Here is a 19,288-nt window from a genome sequence, read left to right on the forward strand (position 1 = left end):
CATTAGATTAACCTTTGCCTAAACAACGTTAAAAAACATCCACGATTTTGGAGCATTTCGGGACGGTCTACTGCAGTTTTGAAGCGTTAGAGATTATTACCACAAATTTTACGAAAATTTTTACTAGAAATTATTATATTACTTAGATGACACCCGCAACTCCACCTCGCCAAAATTCGTTTATTGCATTTAGTAACTGTACATTTTTCCGCCATAAAATAATAATAATAGCTCCCACACCGGTTTCGGTGACGGTGGCCGGTTTTATTGAAACCAGGCCAGCTACGCAGGAGTAATTTTATAATGCCCAAGTGTGTGCGCAGTACACAAGAGCACTCTCTATTCCTTTACTCTCATAACCCAGTGGGACGGCAGACCGGCACGACTGGCGAGAGATCAGGCGCAGGACCGACTTTTTACATGCCCATCAGACGCATGAATCATCTTACTTGTCAGACAATCAGGTGATCAGCCTGCATTATCCTAACCAAACTTGGAAATAACATGTTTCCAACGCGGGAATCGAACCCACGACCTCCGAGTCAAGAGCCGAGCTCTGAACCACTGGACCACGGAGGCGTTGGAGGAGCGGAGGCCGCCATAAAATATCAATATATCATAATCATAATATCATAATAATATATCCTTTCCCGGGACTGTACACAAGTATCTGCACTGAGATCTGCACGCATACCAAATTTCATTAGAATCGCTTAAGCAGTTTAGGAGTAAAGAGCTAACAGACAAGCAGACACGCTTTCGCATTTATAATATTAGTATGGATTTTAAATTTCAATTTATAATACATACGGTGGTATAAATTATTGTAAACCATACAAATACTAATTTAGGTAAGGATTAGATCAAGAAATTCTAGTAGTTTTTATTGAGAGACAATAAAACTAATAACAATTCAAGCTACTATTATTAATGATATAAATGATAACGTATTGTACGTACTTAATGAAAATTAATTTGTACATAGCGTGCTTAGTACAGCCAATTGTTTATTGTATTAGTTGAAAAGGCAAGCGCAACCGTGACCTAGTAAAGTTTGTTTTTAAACAATCACAATTTTAATATATAATGCGAATGGTTAAAATGTGGCTGAGACAAACAAAATGCTTACTGACAATATGTGGGAGATTGTTCACATGATATTACATACATAATCATAATTTATTCTGTTTTAAAACTTGCCGGTAATTCTATAGTACCTAATGATATTATAACTATGTATAATGACCCGGCATACTTCGTATATTTTCTTCTCTCCTAATATAAACCTTTCCTTCCCGGAATATTTCAATACTAAAGTTAGCCAAATCAGTTCAGTCCTTCTCAAGTTTTACGAAACTAACAAAATTTAAAATTAATTTTTATTTTTATATAGATAGGTATTAGGTATAGGTAAGTACTATGAATGAAGTTGATACCTAGGCAGATAGCGGACCACTAGCGGACCAAAGTAATTTGGTCAAACCCTTATTGTGGTCAAACCCATCAGATCGATCACAGCTAACATTGAATTGACATAAACCGACCAAATGACGCAGGTCCGTCAACTGCCTAGGGATTAATTTCCTTGATGGTACCTACACGTATTTTTAAACCTTTTTTTATATGACTCTTGTCTCGATACTCGACAAAAAAAGGACAAAGTTTAATCAATTAATGCTTATTCAATATTAGGTAATTGTATTTTAATTGATTTATAGATATAAAATATATCTAATAAAGTCATGAGGTTAATTAGGCACGTGTTTCATAGAATTGAAGTCGTTAAAATTCCTAAATAAGTAGGTATTATTATCTTAAATCGTTAACACTTTTGCTAATTATGAAATCGTTAAATTCTCAATCAAGTATTTAATAAGATAGAACTGTATAATATATTATTTCAATGTGGTTGTAGTTTATGTCTGTTGTCAGCATTTTTTTTGGGATGAATATATTAAACACAGGTCAATTAGGTAATTTCTTATTAGCTTTTGTATAATATCTTCATTCCAAAAAGAGCTGACAACAGACACACATTTTTCAAATTGAGAACGGGGCTACTTTTTAAAGTCGCATCGTGCGAGTTTCTTACGTTAGTTCTTCTTTCCGGGTTAGTTCCCGAACCGGTTCCAAAGACATTAAAAATTTTGTCAGAAACAAAACAATTTTTATTTTATTTCAAATCCGTCAAATTTTTAAGTTGTTGTTGTTGACTTGAAACAATTTTCATTATATTTCAAATCCGTTAAATTTTTAAGTTGTTATTGACTTTAAACAAATTTCATTTTCTTTCAAATCCGTCAAATTTTTAAGTTGTTATTGACTTTAAACAATTTTCATTTTATTTCAAATCCGTCAAATTTTTAAGTTGTAATCGACTTTCGCGTACTATTCCCAGAGTTTTATTTTCTTTATTTTCAGCCTTTTTCCCGACCTCCGGTAAAAAGAATCCTTACTAATATTATAAATACAAAAGTATCTGTCTGTCTATCTATCTGTTACCTCTTCACGCCCAAACCGCTGAAACTATTTTGATAAAATTTGGTAAGAAGATACTTTGAGTGCTATGAAAGGACATAGGATACTTTCTATTCCGGAAAAATATACGGTTCCACCGCGATAATAGAATTTCTGCGCAACGGAGTTGCGGGCGTCGTCTATACTCTATAGCAGGCTGGGTCACCAAATGGCGGACTGCGGTCCGCATCCGGACCGCCGACCCATTGTGTGCGGACCAAGCATGTTCGAAGATGAACTTCGTTAAAAATTAATTTCAGTCTCGACATATTGATGAATGTAGCAACAAAAATTTTCAATTTTCTCATTGATAAAATACCTTTGTAATTTCCGTAATTATATATTTTGTTTAATTTTTTTTAAATGTGCGGACCGCGAACGTCATTTTATTTCTTAAAACGTACCCCGAGCGAAACTAATTGGTGACCCGTACTCTATAGTGTCTAGTAATATTATAATTCGAGCCTAACCGGTGAACAAACGTATTGGAATCAGCCGCAAAAATCAATGTTTGGAAACTAGCATCGATTGTCAATATTTGTTCCTTGTGCTTTGTTCAGGAAATGTTACGTCTTATTTTAGAACGCATTTAGAACGGAAAAATAATAAGATGCTAGTTTTCTGAGGTTTCGTGAATCTTATATCTTTAAACGAGCAATTCTTGTATATATGTATATATATAATTGAAATCTCGGAATCGGCTCCAACGATTTTCATGAAATTTAGTATATATACTAAATTTCATGAAAATCGTTGGAGCCGATTCTGAACCGATGGGGGGTTTCGGGGGCGATAAATCGATCTAGCTAGGAATCGTTTTTAGAAAATGTCATTTTATTCATGTTCTATCGAATACCGAGCGAAGCTCGGTCAAATAGCTATTATAATTATTAATAGCGGTTTTCATTGGCTAACGTGAGACACATTAACCAATCTTCAATGTTATTAACTAAAACAACTTTTATAAAAAGTCTCAGACACGCTATGTTACAAAGTTTCCTAAATTTATACGTGGGAGAGCCATGCTTCGGCGTGAATGGGCCGGCTCGACCGGATAAATACCACGTTCTCACAGAAAGCCGGCGTGAAACAGCGCTTGCGCTGTGTTTCGCTGAGTGAGTGAGTTTACCGGAGGCCCAATCCCCTACCCTATTCCCTTTCCTACCCTCCCCTATTCCCTTCCCTTCCCTACCCTCCTTAAAAGGCCGGCAACGCACATGCAGCTCTTCTGATGCTGCGAGTGTCCATGGGCGACGGAAGTTGCTTTCCATCAGGTGACCCGTATTCTCGTTTGCTTTTTTTCGTTTCATAAAAAAAAAATGAAAAAAAAAGAACTTTAATTTACAGCGGCTGAAGCAGTTAGGTATCTAGTTAAGAAGGTAGTGTTAAAATATAACACTTATAGCTGTGTTATAAATTGTAATATACAATTATTATTATGCTTCAAACTATTTCAAGATAGAGCCGATAAGTGTCGTAACAATCCTTAATCACGGAATATTAATTAATTATGTTAATTAGAACGATAAATGTATTAAAAACCCTAAATCATTATCTGTTAAGTAATTTTAATAAATAATATATGTGCAAGATTTATTTTTAGCGTTGCGTTCATTCTTTGGAAATAAGTTTGCATACGCGGTAAACCTTCACAAAATATATACCTATTATGCATTTCCTGTAATACAGAATACTGCCTTGCTCCGAAATTCGTATGGATTTTTTTGCAAGCAAGGTGAGAGATCATGCAACCTATTTGAAAATAAATAATCCTGAGACTTTACACTTACGAGTATATTCTCGACTGTAGCGAGACCACCATAGAGAACTTATTTTGAGCATGGTAAACCCTAATTCAAACGTGCGTTTGACGTTAAATTTAAATAACGCGATTTTTTATAAAAGTAACTTTAAAACTGCGGATTACGAATGAAACTAAAGTACTTTTGACTGCGAAGCTAGAAATCAATAATGTTAAATTGAGGAAAAGCAATTCTCTATAGTCTATTCGATAACCTAATACTTTGTTAAGCATCAGAATTCAGAATGCAAATTTTAAACCGATAACATGACGGAAAGTTGCTTAGTTTGCAAGTTAGAACCTTTAAATGTAAAACAAAAATTTTCCAGCACTGAGCGGGTCGTAAAACATAATATACCTTCTTTTTGTCGGTCCGGGTTAAAAGTATGATAGGCATAAGGCATCACAAGCCCTATATCACTAGTGAAGTCGCGATCCGGATTTCTAGCATCGCTGTCAATGTTATAATACCTCACTTGCCTAAGTACTACTTCTAGGAGCAAAGCTGCAAGCACTAGAGTACAAATATTTATAACTACAAAGGGGAGAGGGGAAATCAAGAAATATTTACAAAACTTTTCACGTAAATTACTTTTAGGCTTACAAAGTAAACAAATGGTGCTTAATTAGTTACGATAGTTGAACACATTATCTCACAATGCAACTGTAATTCGTATGTCTGTATCCGGCTGTATTTCGCCAACCTCTCATTACGTACACGGGATCTTGGCTTATATAAATTATATACTTGTTACTTATAATATTTGCACCTCCCCTTCCTACAGAACATGTGGTTATCGGCTATTGTATTTCATTAGGTATTTTAAACGTTTATAATTAATATCTTCGCCTTTGCAAACAGTTACACTTATTATAAAATCTGATGAGTCGCTTAAAAGTAATAATACAAATTTAAAGCTGATCTGCTAATGTTTGCTGTAAAATTTAAATTTTCTTGTCTCTTTTTTAAACAAAAACGTCGAGAAAGGAGGTAGGGTAGTTTTTTTTTACATAACACTACCCTGTCAATTTACCCAGGACTTTAGTTAGGTACTTACATACCAAATTTTATCAAAATATAATACATTAATCGGTTTAAGCCTGAAGACCACGGAACTCTCTATCACGCATCTATCTTCACGAAGTACCTACGTGTAGTTCTATGTTTTCGAAATAACCAACCAACCAGCCCTAGTAGACAAGTGGCAATAAACGATTATCGTAAACGCTAACAAAATGTATGCGATTTGACATAAGTCATCGCTTCGCTAGCGAATACTAATGTCATTTGATCAAAAGAAATATACATTTACATCTAAGTATTTTTTTTTTAATAAATGTATCTACTTTAAACTAGTAGTAGGTATCCAGTAGATAAATAAATATAATATTCCGGATGCGTTAGCCGCCAAATCGGAACATAAGTTCTAGATAAAGTTTCACCACATCCGACCGTCACAGCCTTATAACTTCGGTCCTCAGGCGTTTCACAAGACGTTATCTACTATCTTATAATTATAGCTCGTCTTTAGATATACGCTAATTGGTGATTGTAAACATATTATAATAAGTTAAACATGATACGTCATTTGTCAATTTCGGAATTTGCGCTATCAAGAAAACTGAATAAATAGACAGACGTGAGAAGCCGGATCTATGTTATTTAAATGGGATTATTTTAAACCTAGCAGATTTAACCCGACTAAAATTAACGTGACACATGACCTGACTAAATAACATAATATTTATTATTTTTTTTATTTTTTTTATTTTATGAAATAAGGGGGCAAACGAGCAAACGGGTCAACTGATGGAAAGCAACATCCGTCGCCCATGGACACTCGCAGCATCAGAAGAGCTGCAAGTGCGTTGCCGGCCTTTCAAGAGGGAAATGGGGTAATAGGGGAGGGAAGGGAATAGGGGAAGGTAGGGAGGGGAAGGGAATAGGTTAGGGGATTGGGCCTCCGGTAAACTCACTCACTCGGCGAAACACAGCGCAAGCGCTGTTTCACGCCGGTTTTCTGTGAGAACGTGGTATTTCTCCGGTCGAGCCGGCCCATTCGTGCTGAAGCATGACTCTCCCACGTATAAAGAAAAAAAAATATGTTATTTAGTCAACGTAATATTTACTGGTAAGTATGTAGATCGTAGAATTTGTTTAAGTTAGGCCGTGTACATTCAGAAGCTTAGCTCTACGTGAGATCTCAAATCTTTTTCACAGGGTAAACCTTATGTGGTCGTCTGGGCAACATTATACTAGAAATGTTTTTGGTGGGATCTATTTATCTGATAGTAACTCCAAATTGACCCAGCTCCCAAACTAGTGAATAAATAATGCAAATGTCTATTCTTTATATTAATGAGTAATGACTAATGTCACATGCAATGTGCGGCTTAGGGGAGACTGATTGAAAGAGAGTTGTCTTCTTGAATGTTGTTTAATGACTTACTTAAGAACTAATTACTCTAACTTATATAGGAGGGAGGTAAGCCGCACACTACACCTCCCCCGTTTTTTTTTTTGAGAAAAAAAATACACAGTAGGTTTTTTTTACAACTATTAATTAATAATTATACTTAATATTTTGCACTAAATAAATAAGTAACATTTCTTTTTTATACATGTATGTATTTTTGTATATAATATATAACTACTACATGTATATTCTGTTTAGCTTGGGTCTTAATCTTTTTTTTTTAACGGGCTTTGGCCCACCACACATTCCCACCACTGTCTCTCCTGTGTCGCCAGGATCGACAGCGGTATCCAACCACGAAAACCCTTTGATATGATCTCAGGGAGCCCGAGGGACATGCTAAAGCTGTCTTGGGACCCGCAACGAAATTAATCAGAAGAAGATAGGAGGAGTAGGAAGTATACAGTTTTCCCTCCCCATAAAAAGCGGGAGACAGCACAAAGTTGCAATGACCGAAAGTCAAAGAACTAAAGGGAAAGCACCACGGGAATAATTAATGTTGATTATGACTACTAAGCTAGATCTAAGTTAATGTTGGAATTTCTTGTGTTACACTGTTTCCAGTAATAATTATGACAAAAACGCTTAAAGGCACGGAAGTTCCTTGCGCTGTCTACGAGATCATCGTAATATGGGACTCCAGATTTACAAAGTATGTTATTAAGCATTATAGATCTTTCGTTATGCCAGAGGTTACACTCCCAGAGAACATGATGGGCGCTTTGTTCAAACATGTTGCCTTCGGTCGAGCACTCGCACATGGGTGATTCTACTAATTTAAATCCATAGAGTTTCGCTTTAAAATTACCATGACCGGTCAGGAATTGAGATACGCAATGACCAATATCCATCCAGTGTTTGGATAGCCGTTGACGTATATCTGGAAAAAAGTTATAAAGGTGGCGACCTTTTGTGGAGTTATCCCAACGCGTTTGCCATTCGTACAATAGGAAACGTACTGAATCATCTAAGGGTTCAAACAATCTAGCAATTTTTAGTTTATCGCGAGCGTTTAAAAAGTCCGGGCTAGTAATGTTTTATTGTGGTAGTACATAGTCGCACGACGCTGTATTTTAAGGTCTACGGGTAAAACTCCGGCTAGAACAGGTAAAGCTTCGGTACTTGTGGTTCTGTAAGCTTTACACAGGAATATGAGAGCAAGACGTTGGCTTTGTAATAATTTGCGACGAGCCGCACCAATAGTTGCTCGGTCAGCCCACACGGGAGCCCCGTTGCATATAGTACCTAGGAATGTCGCTGAGTAAATTAGTTTGAGAGTTTTAAATGAGAGACCCCATGTTGAAGTGGAAATTTTGGTAAATGAATAAAAGTTACGTTTAGCTTTCTCACCGGTCTGAATTATATGATCTAAAAACGAAAGTTTATTTTCTAAGTAAAACCCGAGATAACAGAGCGACTGCTTGCGTTTAACGTTAACATTGTTAAGTTTAATGCTGGGTGTCGACAAGAGGGATCCCTTCAAGAGTATTTGGTAGGTTTTATGCGCGGCAAAATTTAAGCGGTTGCGGTGGCCCCAGTCCGAAATTAAGTTTAAACTTTGGTTTGCTTTTGTTTCAATTTCGGAACGTGAGTTAGCCTGAATAATGAGAAAACCATCATCGGCATAGCCAACTAGTATGCAAAGCGGTGGTAGGCGGAGGCATAGCAAATCGTCGAAGCCTACGTTCCACAATTTAGGCGAGAGTACGGAACCCTGTGGACAGCTGCACATCAGTGTTTTAGCGTGAACGCAGTGACCAAGTTGAAGCTTAGTTAAACTGTTATAAAAGTAAGAACGTATCAAGTAGTAAATGTTTGATTTTTTAATATTAATAGCAGCATGGGCCACCACGCATTATCAAAAGTACCCGATATATCTAATGAGATGGCAACAACGTATTTTGTTTCTGGGTCTTAATCTACACTCTTCTTTTTAGGTTTCAGTACTTTTAATTTGACCTAGTTCTATGAGGTGAGAAACTTCTCGAAAAAACCTTTCCACGTAAACGGAGGAAAAGCTAGTTTATGAAATGTGGCAAATTCATTGTGCGTCAAGGTGAGCTAGGCCGATATCACGGCCGCTGTCCCTTCCACCTGTCAAGTGCACTGGGTCAAGTGCAGACCACTGACGAAAACTATGTTTATCTACTTTATATTATAGTTATTATTATATTTTCATCTTTATTATTCATCTGTGGTCACCGCCGTTGGTTTTACATTAAGTAAATCTTATAAATAAATATTTGTGTTTGGAGACCCCAATAAACGAAAATAAAATTTAAATTACCTATGACTTCATCTAATATATAAAATTCTAGTGTCACAGTGTTTGTGCACGAACCCCTCCAAAATGGCTCAACCGATTTTAATGAAATTTTGTATATACATTCGTTAGGCCTGAGAATAGGTTTTTATCTACTTTTATATTGATGCTAGAAACAATTTATATGGCAAAACAACGTTTGCCGGGTCAGCTAGTATGTATTATACGCTAAAGATGCATCCGAAATATATTTTTTAACATCTTGAGATGTAAAATAAAGACTGTCTAAAAACCATATTCAATCTAACTTAACACAAACATCTTCAAAATCGTACTACTTTAAGAGCTACGTGACATTATTAAAAGTCATCCTAAACGGTCTCCGTCCTATCGCCGGTAAAAACTGAAAAAAGAATATCCACAGCCGAAAATAGAACTTCCTTTTTTGGAAGTCGGTTAAAATAAGCGTGTCCATTAATATAGAGAACGTAGAGTAATGCGCACCTACGAAATATTATATCTCTAATCTTCACTTATACTTACTCTAAAATATAGTGCTAATATTAACTTTAGTCTAAATATCTCTATTCTCTTGTTCCAGGGTTGGAAGATACTGTAAAGTTGGTGAAGGGGGTGGGGGGAAGGTGCTACGGGTTTTACGTGGACCTGGCCAGCAGAGAAGATATCTACCGTGTCACCAAGAAGGTCCAGGAGGAGGTTGGCAGAGTGAGTATTGCTTGGCTGTAAGTGGCAATAAGGTGGCGCTTAAAGTCAAGATTCACGCTAAAGCTGATCGCACATTTGTCAGCAACGTACGCGCCGTAGAGCGTAGGCGCCGCATAGTTCACGAAATGCATTCCGGATGAATATACGAGGTTTTACATAATTATTAATTTCATACAACGAATTGTAAAATGCAGGGCGTACGGCGCGTGCGTGCTTGTAAATGTGCGATCACCTTTAATGTCTCGAAGCGCCACTTAACAGGATAAGAAGTTTCTTGTCCTTATAAAAACTGGTAAACATAACCTTATGTTTACCCGTTTTTATAAGGATAATGATTTTTTAAAGCATTTACTTAAACTTAATATGGTAAGCCTTTAAATGCTAATATAAGAGCATCATGCGACTTTTATACGATACACCGGCATACATTAATGGCATCGTATTAACAACTCTTTAATTGTCTCTATATCTCAGTCTTAAATTCTGTTTTCAGGTGTCGCTACTTGTGAATAATGCCGGTGTGCTGTCCGGACACTACTTCCTGGAGACACCAGATAATCTCATACAGAGGACGTTCGACGTCAACATACTCGCCCACTGCTGGGTAAGTGGGTCTACCACTTGCGCCAATCCTACTTAGGTATTCCTAATCTAATCTACCTAATTGACAACATTTCAAATATTTTTTGTTTTATGACGAAATATAAAAGTAGGGGTTAAATTAGGGGGACTCATATTTTTTTTATTTTTGAAAATGTGGTCATTTTGATATTTTATAAAACTAAAACTAAAAATTTATAAAACTTGGTTTTTAATTCTGATCATTCTAAAATGACTTAAGCGCCAAATGACGTCATTAGTACGGTTGGACAACAAAATACTTTTGCACGTCCTATCTGATTTCTTTAAAAAAACTGTGAGTACTGTCACTGACTTTGTGGTACTTTACTTTGAGGTTACTGAATTTGTTATTGTGTTTAGATCTGCATTATTTTCGTTCCTACAAGCAAAAGTGTGTATCGTATAGTATTCTGCCGTACCAAGTGGATTTTTCGTTTTAATTTTTTTTTCTCGGAAATTTATGATTAAAAAAATCTGTAATTTTTTTAGGACTTCGGAAATAAAAACAAAGAAATGGTATTTTTTATTATTAAATAAAAGAAATGTTGTCAATTATTCCTAATCCTACCTCTACATATCCTATTAATCCTCCTATAACTTTCTAAAGAGCTAAGAGTGTGAGCCTTGAGTCCATATAAACTCCAACAACCTCCTTATAAACCTATCAAAGAAAATGTGGAAAATATTTAGTTAAATAAAATTGGTCAAGTGCGAGTTAGACTCGCGCACGAAGGGTTCCGTACCATAATAGAGCAAAAATAGGCTGAAAATTGTATTTATTGTATGGGTGCCACCCTTAAATATTTATTTTATTTTGTTTTTAGTATATTTGTTGTTATAGCGGCAACATATACATATATATGTTACGCTCAAAGACCGAAAACGCTCAGTGAGCGAAAAAATGGCTCACAACTCGTTGTGGTCATAGTGAAACGGCCACGACGCGAAATTCGCGCCGTGGCCCTAGTGAAAACGGCCACGACGCGTTCTGGTAATCACAGAAATACCACAAAGCGAAATTCGTATCGTGGCTGACGTGCTATTCGACCACAACGCGTTGTGGTAATCGAGAAAAGCCATGACGCGTTCTGAGCATTTAAAAACAGCCACGACGCGAATTCGTGTTGTGGCCCTAATGAAAACGGTCACGACGCGTTCTGAAACCAGGTTAGTTACTCAAGAGTAATTTTATAGCGCCCATGTGTGTGCGCAATACACAAGAGCACTCTGGTTTCAATGAAACTAGGCCAGTTACGCAGGAGTAATTTTATAGTGCCCAAGTGTGTGCGCAATATACAAAAAAAGGCGTTGTGAGCCATTTTTTCGCTCACTGAGTGTTTTCGGTCTTTGAGCGTAACATATACACAATCTGTGAAAATTTCAGAAGTCTAGCTATAGCGGTTCTTGAGTTTACAGCCTGAAGACACACAGACAGACAGACGAACAGGCAGACAGACATCGAAGTCTTAGTAATAGGGTCCCGTTTTTACCCTTTGGGTACGGAACCCTTAAAACATTTATTTTAAACAAACACTTAAACAACATTTTTAAATTCACCTGTATGATATTATGATAACAAGCATCAACCATAAACTACCGCAATTGACTTGAAATTATTCAAAGTAATAACGACAAGCAACAGAAATGACGTACTATTTTGGAGCAAATCGCTGGCTATTTTTAGACTCCGCGTTGCGCTGCCCAAAAAACTTTTTTCTCCTTTCAAAGTCCAAGGATAGTTTACACGAAAATATTATTTATGTTATTATATAATTTATTTATTTAGGAAGGGCAAGTTTTTTTTCGCCAGCGCAATTGAATAATTAAAATGTTTTTATATTGTTTTACATGTATAAACTACTAGGTACTTATTTACCTATAGCATACACATATTAAAGTTTTGAAGTTTGAACAATAGTTTCTAACTTATAGCTATACAAACACATGCGACAAAATATGCTTCTTGCTCTAGAACCTAGAGCTACTCGCTCTATGACAGTAAAGTACCATATTTCCTTTTGTGACCCTTCCCATAATAATCGCTATAATTGACCTAAAATGTACGTACTTACTACACACATAGTTCTTTACCCTCTATGTACAGAGACGTTTTACCAAATTAAATGACTATTCCCAGGGCTGGCTTATATATTTTATTACGAGCATATGGCCACTTTAATCCTAGGACGCTGCCACCCATACGCCATGGCCTATACTGCCTATACATAAATCCAGAGCTACCTAATCCCATGTAAGCACAGTCCATAGATCTTTCTCTGTAATTATTTTAATCTGCTCAAACATATCGCAATGAGTCGTTTAAATATTAGCCCCATTTCAGACGGTTAAGGCGATGCTGCCAGCCATGATAGAACACAACGACGGACACATCGTGACGATCGCGTCAATGGCCGGCCACGTCGGTGTGTCCAAGCTAGTCGACTACTGCTCGTCGAAGTCAGCAGCTTGCGGCTTCCACGACGCATTGTCTACAGAGCTGAACCAGATTGGAGCGACCGGGGTCCACACGTCGCTAGTGTGCCCATACTTCATCCGAGCCACGGGAATGTTCGAGACTGTTAATTCTAGGTAAGTTTCCGTTGTTTTGTTAAAGGGTGCAGGAAGTTTGACTAATAGTAAATTAAAAAAGTGTATCTAGCTGCGTTGCGAGGGTATGAACTGTCATACCCTCGCAAGTCGCAACCAAAGACTAAGGTTTTTGGCTCTAAACACACTAGGCTGAATTACGCCGGCGTAAATTCCGCCGCGTTTACGCCGCGTTTAAATTGCATACAAAATACGGGCCGAAAACGAGGGGTGACACCTAGGTGACAAACTATTACGTCCCGTTTTGTATGCGTTTGACATTTGCGGCGGAAATTACGCCGGCGTAATTCAGCCTAGTGTGTTTAGACACAAATGGTTGCGACTTGCGAGGTCTTAGGAAGGAGGAACGAGGAACTATAAGTAGTTTCTTATGTCAATGGTCGCAACGCACCTAGATACACTTTTTTCAGCTGTTGCACTGGCAACAGCTCTCTTTCAAGTGACAACACGCCGAAAAAGCCTTGAAGTCAGTGGTCATAAATTTCCTGAAAAAGTAACTCATTTTATATCAGCATGTGATATAAAATGAGTTACTTTTTCAGAATTTTCAATTTACCCGTCTCTTAAATAATAAGTAAAAATTTTGTTTATTATGATTACATCCATCATAAACTATTTATTGTAATACAGTATTTTACTGTATTACAATAAATAGTTAAAATCCGCTCTATTGATAGGTATGTTAAAAGGCGTAAGCGGCCATCCGTCCCGCTAGGCAACGAAAGCGACTGGACCACAGTTAAGTCATCTTACTGTGACTGGGCTGTAATTTTCTAACCATCAACCTGTCATCTGTTATCAGAAGAATATTATCTTTATGAATGCTACCGTTAGAAACAAATACCTTAAATCGACAGGCAGATTAATAGTGAAGATAAAGCAGACTTTAACTATTTGAACCCTTGTATATACAAGGGTACAAATAGTTTGATTTTTTTATGAAATAAGGGGGCAAACTAGCAAACGGGTCACCTGATGGATAGCAACTTTCGTCGCCCATGGACACTCGCAGCATCAGAAGAGCTGCAGGTGCGTTGCCGGCCTTTTAATAGGGAATAGGGTAGGGTAGGGATGGGAGGGGAAGGGAATAGGGGATGATAGGGATGGGCCAGGGAACTGGGCCTCCGGTAAACTCACTCAGTCGGCGAAACACAGCGCAAGCGCTGTTTCACGCCGGTTTTCTGTGAGAACGTGATATTTCTCCGGTTGAGCCGGCCCATTCGTGCCGAAGCATGGCTCTCCCACGTATAAAATTGAAGAGTAATGCTTTATCTATGCCTTTTAAGTTTTAACACTTTAACGACCGCATTACCAAACTTAAATTTAACTAGTGTCTGATTAAAGATGTAGCTTATACAAACGTCTTCATTTAGTGTAAGCCTGAGTACGATAGTAAAAATTGAAAGAAAAGCTGAACGTAATGATATACTTACAACGCATTTCGCAAACCGTGCAAAACAGCTGATAGATATTCGGTCTCACGGCAATCTGTTACCTATGTTGTCTCACTCCACCATTTCACGGTTCACGCGGTGTAAGGGTCCCCGCAGACTTACAATTTCAAGTTGGCCGACTATCGTACAAACCACAGAAATAGTTCAAGATAGAAGCGCCATGTCGCTCCAAATTGTATGAACACGAGCGTGTCACTTTCACTTCATACCTACTGTGACGTCACAAGAGCGAATTTCGAATCGATTCCCATCACTAAAGCGCTCTTGTGACGTCACAGTAGGTATGAAAAAAGTGACACGCTTGTGTTCATACAAATTGGAGCGACATGGCGCTTCTATCTTGATCTATTTCTGTGGTTTGTACGATAGTCGGCCAACTTGAAATTGTATATCTGCGGGGACCCTAAGAGTTTGCAAGAAAAAAAAACTAATTTACAATTTTCCAAGTGACACTTCATTCTAGGTACTTCTATCATTATATATTCATTAACATGTACTAGTATTGTGCTCTCCAGGTTGGTGCCGACGCTCAGCTCGAACGAGGTGGCGGACCGCGTGGTGCACGCCATCCGCACGAACGAGCCGGTCGCCATCATACCCGCCTACTTCCGCTGGTTCATGCCATTCAAATGGTGAGTTGTTCTAATACACATTTATTCAGAAGGTTAACGTAGTACACTACAGAAAAGCACTATCAGAGAAAATTCATAGACAGAAAGTGCACCTACATAATTTGTACGGGTTATATCATGTTAATGTTGGTAGTATTATTTGTCTGCCGACTTCGATCAAGTATTTCTGTATTTGATCGAAGTCTGCCGAGTTTGATTTGACCCAACCAAATTAAGTAGGTCTGCGATCTGCCCATTTATCTTATAGTAAAATCACTGCAACTGCCATGCTATAAATACCCTAATTATTAGAGATGCTAATTATTATTTATTAATTATTAGTATACCTTAGTATTTACGTGGTACAGCAGGGCGGATCAACGATTTAAGAGTGCATAATATGGACAATAATTTTTAGGACGCAAAGCTTGAAGTCAACGCAATTTACTCGTCTCTTAATCCTTCGATCGTGGATTCTTGGAAATCTATTGTTATTCTGTTGTGTCTCGCTCACCGGTGAGCTTATGGGGCTTGATGGGTTAATATAGTTACTAACGCCATGGTGACAACAAAATATCAACTAGCTCATTAAAATTTAGAAAGGTTTTTAAATATCATTAATGTACTTGTTGCAGGAAGGAACAAGTAGCCATGGTATTTACTAAGTATTAAATTAATCCAGTAATCACCAGAAATGTCACGACTCGTGACGAATTTGGCATATTGTTCGATATTTAAAAAGTCATGACTGTGCACGAAAATATTTGTACTTACATACACTAATAATATTTTCTCGGCCGTTCATGTGTTTGTTCTAGTCCAGTAACATCTAATGTGTAATTCTAATAGATGTTACGCAAGCATACAGAATTAGTCTTGACCTAGTAACAAACTGAGAAAGGCAAGGTCCGTCTCACACTAGCACAGATTCGCCACAAACATAAAACAATAAATATTGCCCTAAAATGTTTCTCCCAAAACCATCACTGTGACGATTTCTCCTACATCACTTTTTTAGACATTTGTAGGTATCATTAAGCACCTCGCACACTATAGTCGTATTTTCTACTTTTATTTAATTTAAATGCAACAAAAAATATGTTCATACTATCCTTACTAAGTAATATTATTCATGCGAAAGTCTGACTGTCTATTTGTCTGATACCTCTTCACGCCCGAACCGCTCAACCCGTTTTTGCTGAAAATTGTAATGGAAATATTTTTAGTCCCTGAAAAGGACACAGGATACTTTTTATTCCCGAAAAATATACGGTTCCCTTGCGATAAACCATAAACTAATTTTGCCGCAGAGTTGCGGGCTTAATCTAGTAATTAACATAATTTATTATTATTATACCTAAGCACAGTGACGTTGGTAGTTATTATTAATGACAGGACCCAATTTAGTTCGCTATTCACATTCTTCGACTGCAATCATTGCAACTTTGCAAAAGTTGAGAATTACTTTGTAATACATATCTTAATATACCGAATATCCTTGTTTATGTAAAAGAGGAAAATAACAATATCCTTTTATTGTTCGTGACTGAACACATTACAAATAGCTTCTTTATGGTTTCTAATGATAACAATATGCAAATCATCAATCATGTATTAGTACTATTTTAATACCATGTTGGCACTTGGTTATTTAAGTTTAATTATAGTCATTGCACATACTTATTTATTTATTTAAGTTAATTACAACGGGTTTGTTACAATTATGATCCATTCCTGCGCAATCTTTGTCAAGTAAAAACTTAATAATTAGAGTACATAGCGATAATGTGTCAAACACTAAAGTGTGCGGTGCTCCTTATAATGTTGCACCAGTGGTTCTCAAAATCTCTTCTTACCTCCCCCTTGCTCATAAAGTTGAACCCCTTGTTGATAATAATGACCATCGTAATAATTGATTGTTCGTCTTTTCCAGGCTTTTACCATCGGCTGTGACAACAGAAGCGATCAAAAGATTGGTACCAGATGCCGTACCAACGCCCTTGCCAGCGAAAAATGGCAAACCTGCCGAACTTGATACGAAAGAACAACATCAACCGAAGAAAGATTCCCGACCGATGCTACTTCATACCGAAGGGTACGATAGGCAAGTCAATAGACTTTAAAGTAATAGTGAGGGTGAACGATCAAACTTGAAGTAAAAATCTTGCAAAAATCTAATTTTACCGTATTTGTATAGAATAGCATAGCGTTTGAAAGTGTGACAGAAGCGCGTGTTTTTATTTTCTGTACCAAAAATCTGTAATAGAGTCGATATTTTCCCTACCTCACATTGTTTATGTTTAATTTATGTTACGGTCTATCACGCAGTTTCAAAATAGAATGGCATTTATAAAGCTTATGTGTTATAGTATTTTTATGTTAATATGATTTTTTAAGTTTCTATATATTATAATATTATGTACAAAGAAGTGGTTGAAACAAAGTTATAAATTTTGTAGCCATTTTATGTTGATTTGGTATAGATATTTTCTGTACATATTTTTGAAACCACTTCGAATATCACTTCTGTGATGCAACGTATCGTCACCTTACTATAAATAATCGGCCAAGTGCGAGCCGGACTCGCGCACGAAGGGTTCCGTACCATTATAGAGCAAAATTAGGCCAAAAATAGCGTTTTTTGTATGGGAGCCCCCCTTAATTTTTTATGATTTTTATATTATTATTAAATTTTAAATACTAAAGTACACATATAACTAATTAATTTGTAAAAAATTCAAGTACCTACCTGTTGCCATTATTGATATAGAGCAAAAAAGGCCAAAAAAATACTTTTGTTGTATGGGAGCCCCCCTTAAATAATAATAATAATATAAATTATCTTTTTATCATAATCTGTGAAAATTTCAACTCTCTGGCTATTACCGTTCTTGAGTTACAACCTGGAGACAGACAGACGGACAGACAACGAAGTCTTAGTAATAGGGTCCCGTTTTTACCCTTACCTTACCCCAGAACCCTAAAATAATTATTGAAGATTATTTTTTGAATGAATTAATATTAAGCATGGATGTGAAAGATTCTGTGATATGATATTAAATAGAATGCCCGTCAAATTAATAATACGTCGATAAGAATGTACTGAAGTTTGAGAACCACTGTCTTCTACGACGGGCGATAAAATCACAATTTTATGGATAGTATAACAAAAGTTATAAACAAGTAGGTAATGCCTTAAATATAATTTTTATTTTAAGTAAGTAGTCATTTGATAATTTTGCGTACCTGCAAAAAAGATTTTGAATTTAGTATTTTTAGGAAAATCACAAAAAAATTTGGTAGAAGGTTTTAAATATTATTGTAACATCTTTGTATTGTATATGGGTAAAGAAAATGTTATGTATTTGAAAATAAAAATATAGAAAAAAAATTATTGTGATGAAAAGTGCCTAACCTTTTGCCTTATCAGAAAGATAATGTTTGCTATCATGTTTAAAACAGGAGCTATTAAAAATATCAATAATTATTTTCTGATCATTAGCAAAATTATTTAAAATCCCAGATTTTAAATAATTTTTGACTGGATTGTCTTTTTGTCTCTAGCGATCCAGAACCATAAAGACCTATAACTTACCTAAAATATTGCGAAATATAGGAAAAAATAAATATTTAAACATCTATATTTTACATAACAATGTTCAGATCAATTAAAATAAGATTTTTTCTGCTATCCATTTGTATGTATGTACGTGACTTTTGTTGGCACTATGATTGTTACAGATAATCAATTTAAAATGGGTTGGTATAACAAGACAATAATTTGTGAATTAATATAGTTTACATATCAAAATCTTTGTACTTAAATCTACAAAATATGTTAGGTGAAATTTAAAGTTACCATATTAGTGTTTTGTAACAAATTTTCTATTTAGTGATAAAAGTGAAAATAAATATAGGTATTCAACTACCTATCCATTAATTTTAAGTGTTTTATTCCAAAATCCGGTCGCTGAGAGCGTGAAAATTCGTACATATCCCGCCTGCACTGGTCCATGGAGGTCGAAGACGTCGTGGACAACATCAGTAAGAAGACATCCCTCAACTTGAGGGTCGAGCGTCTGCAGTCTCGCCACAAGGTCAACTTCAGTTCCTTTGTGGTGAGAGTACCGACGCATCTTCTCCCGACCTTTGAAGCGGAGGAATTCTGGCCGACTGATGTGGTTTACCGAAGGTTCCGGGGGAGACTCCGG

General features: G+C 36.5%; 1 protein-coding gene across 2 annotated transcripts in view; it reads left to right on the plus strand.

Moving 5' to 3' along the window:
- The window catches only part of LOC121735198 (estradiol 17-beta-dehydrogenase 11-like), a 64,246-nt gene extending 46,610 nt beyond the window's left edge, over window positions 1–17,636 (plus strand). Inside the window, exons 4-8 of one of the 2 annotated variants that reach the window (XM_042125925.1) lie at window positions 9,660–9,784; window positions 10,278–10,388; window positions 12,747–12,994; window positions 14,967–15,098; window positions 17,011–17,636. In XM_042125925.1, the coding sequence (XP_041981859.1) occupies window positions 9,660–9,784; window positions 10,278–10,388; window positions 12,747–12,994; window positions 14,967–15,098; window positions 17,011–17,200 (806 nt within the window). In that variant the 3' untranslated portion in view covers window positions 17,201–17,636. The remainder of the gene's footprint in view (window positions 1–9,659; window positions 9,785–10,277; window positions 10,389–12,746; window positions 12,995–14,966; window positions 15,099–17,010) is intronic. The other variant, XM_042125926.1, reaches the window with a different exon arrangement.
- The last annotated feature ends 1,652 nt before the right edge of the window (window positions 17,637–19,288 follow it).

The sequence above is a fragment of the Aricia agestis genome, chromosome 17 (assembly GCF_905147365.1).
Source record: "Aricia agestis chromosome 17, ilAriAges1.1, whole genome shotgun sequence".
In the NCBI taxonomy this organism is placed as follows: domain Eukaryota; kingdom Metazoa; phylum Arthropoda; class Insecta; order Lepidoptera; family Lycaenidae; genus Aricia; species Aricia agestis.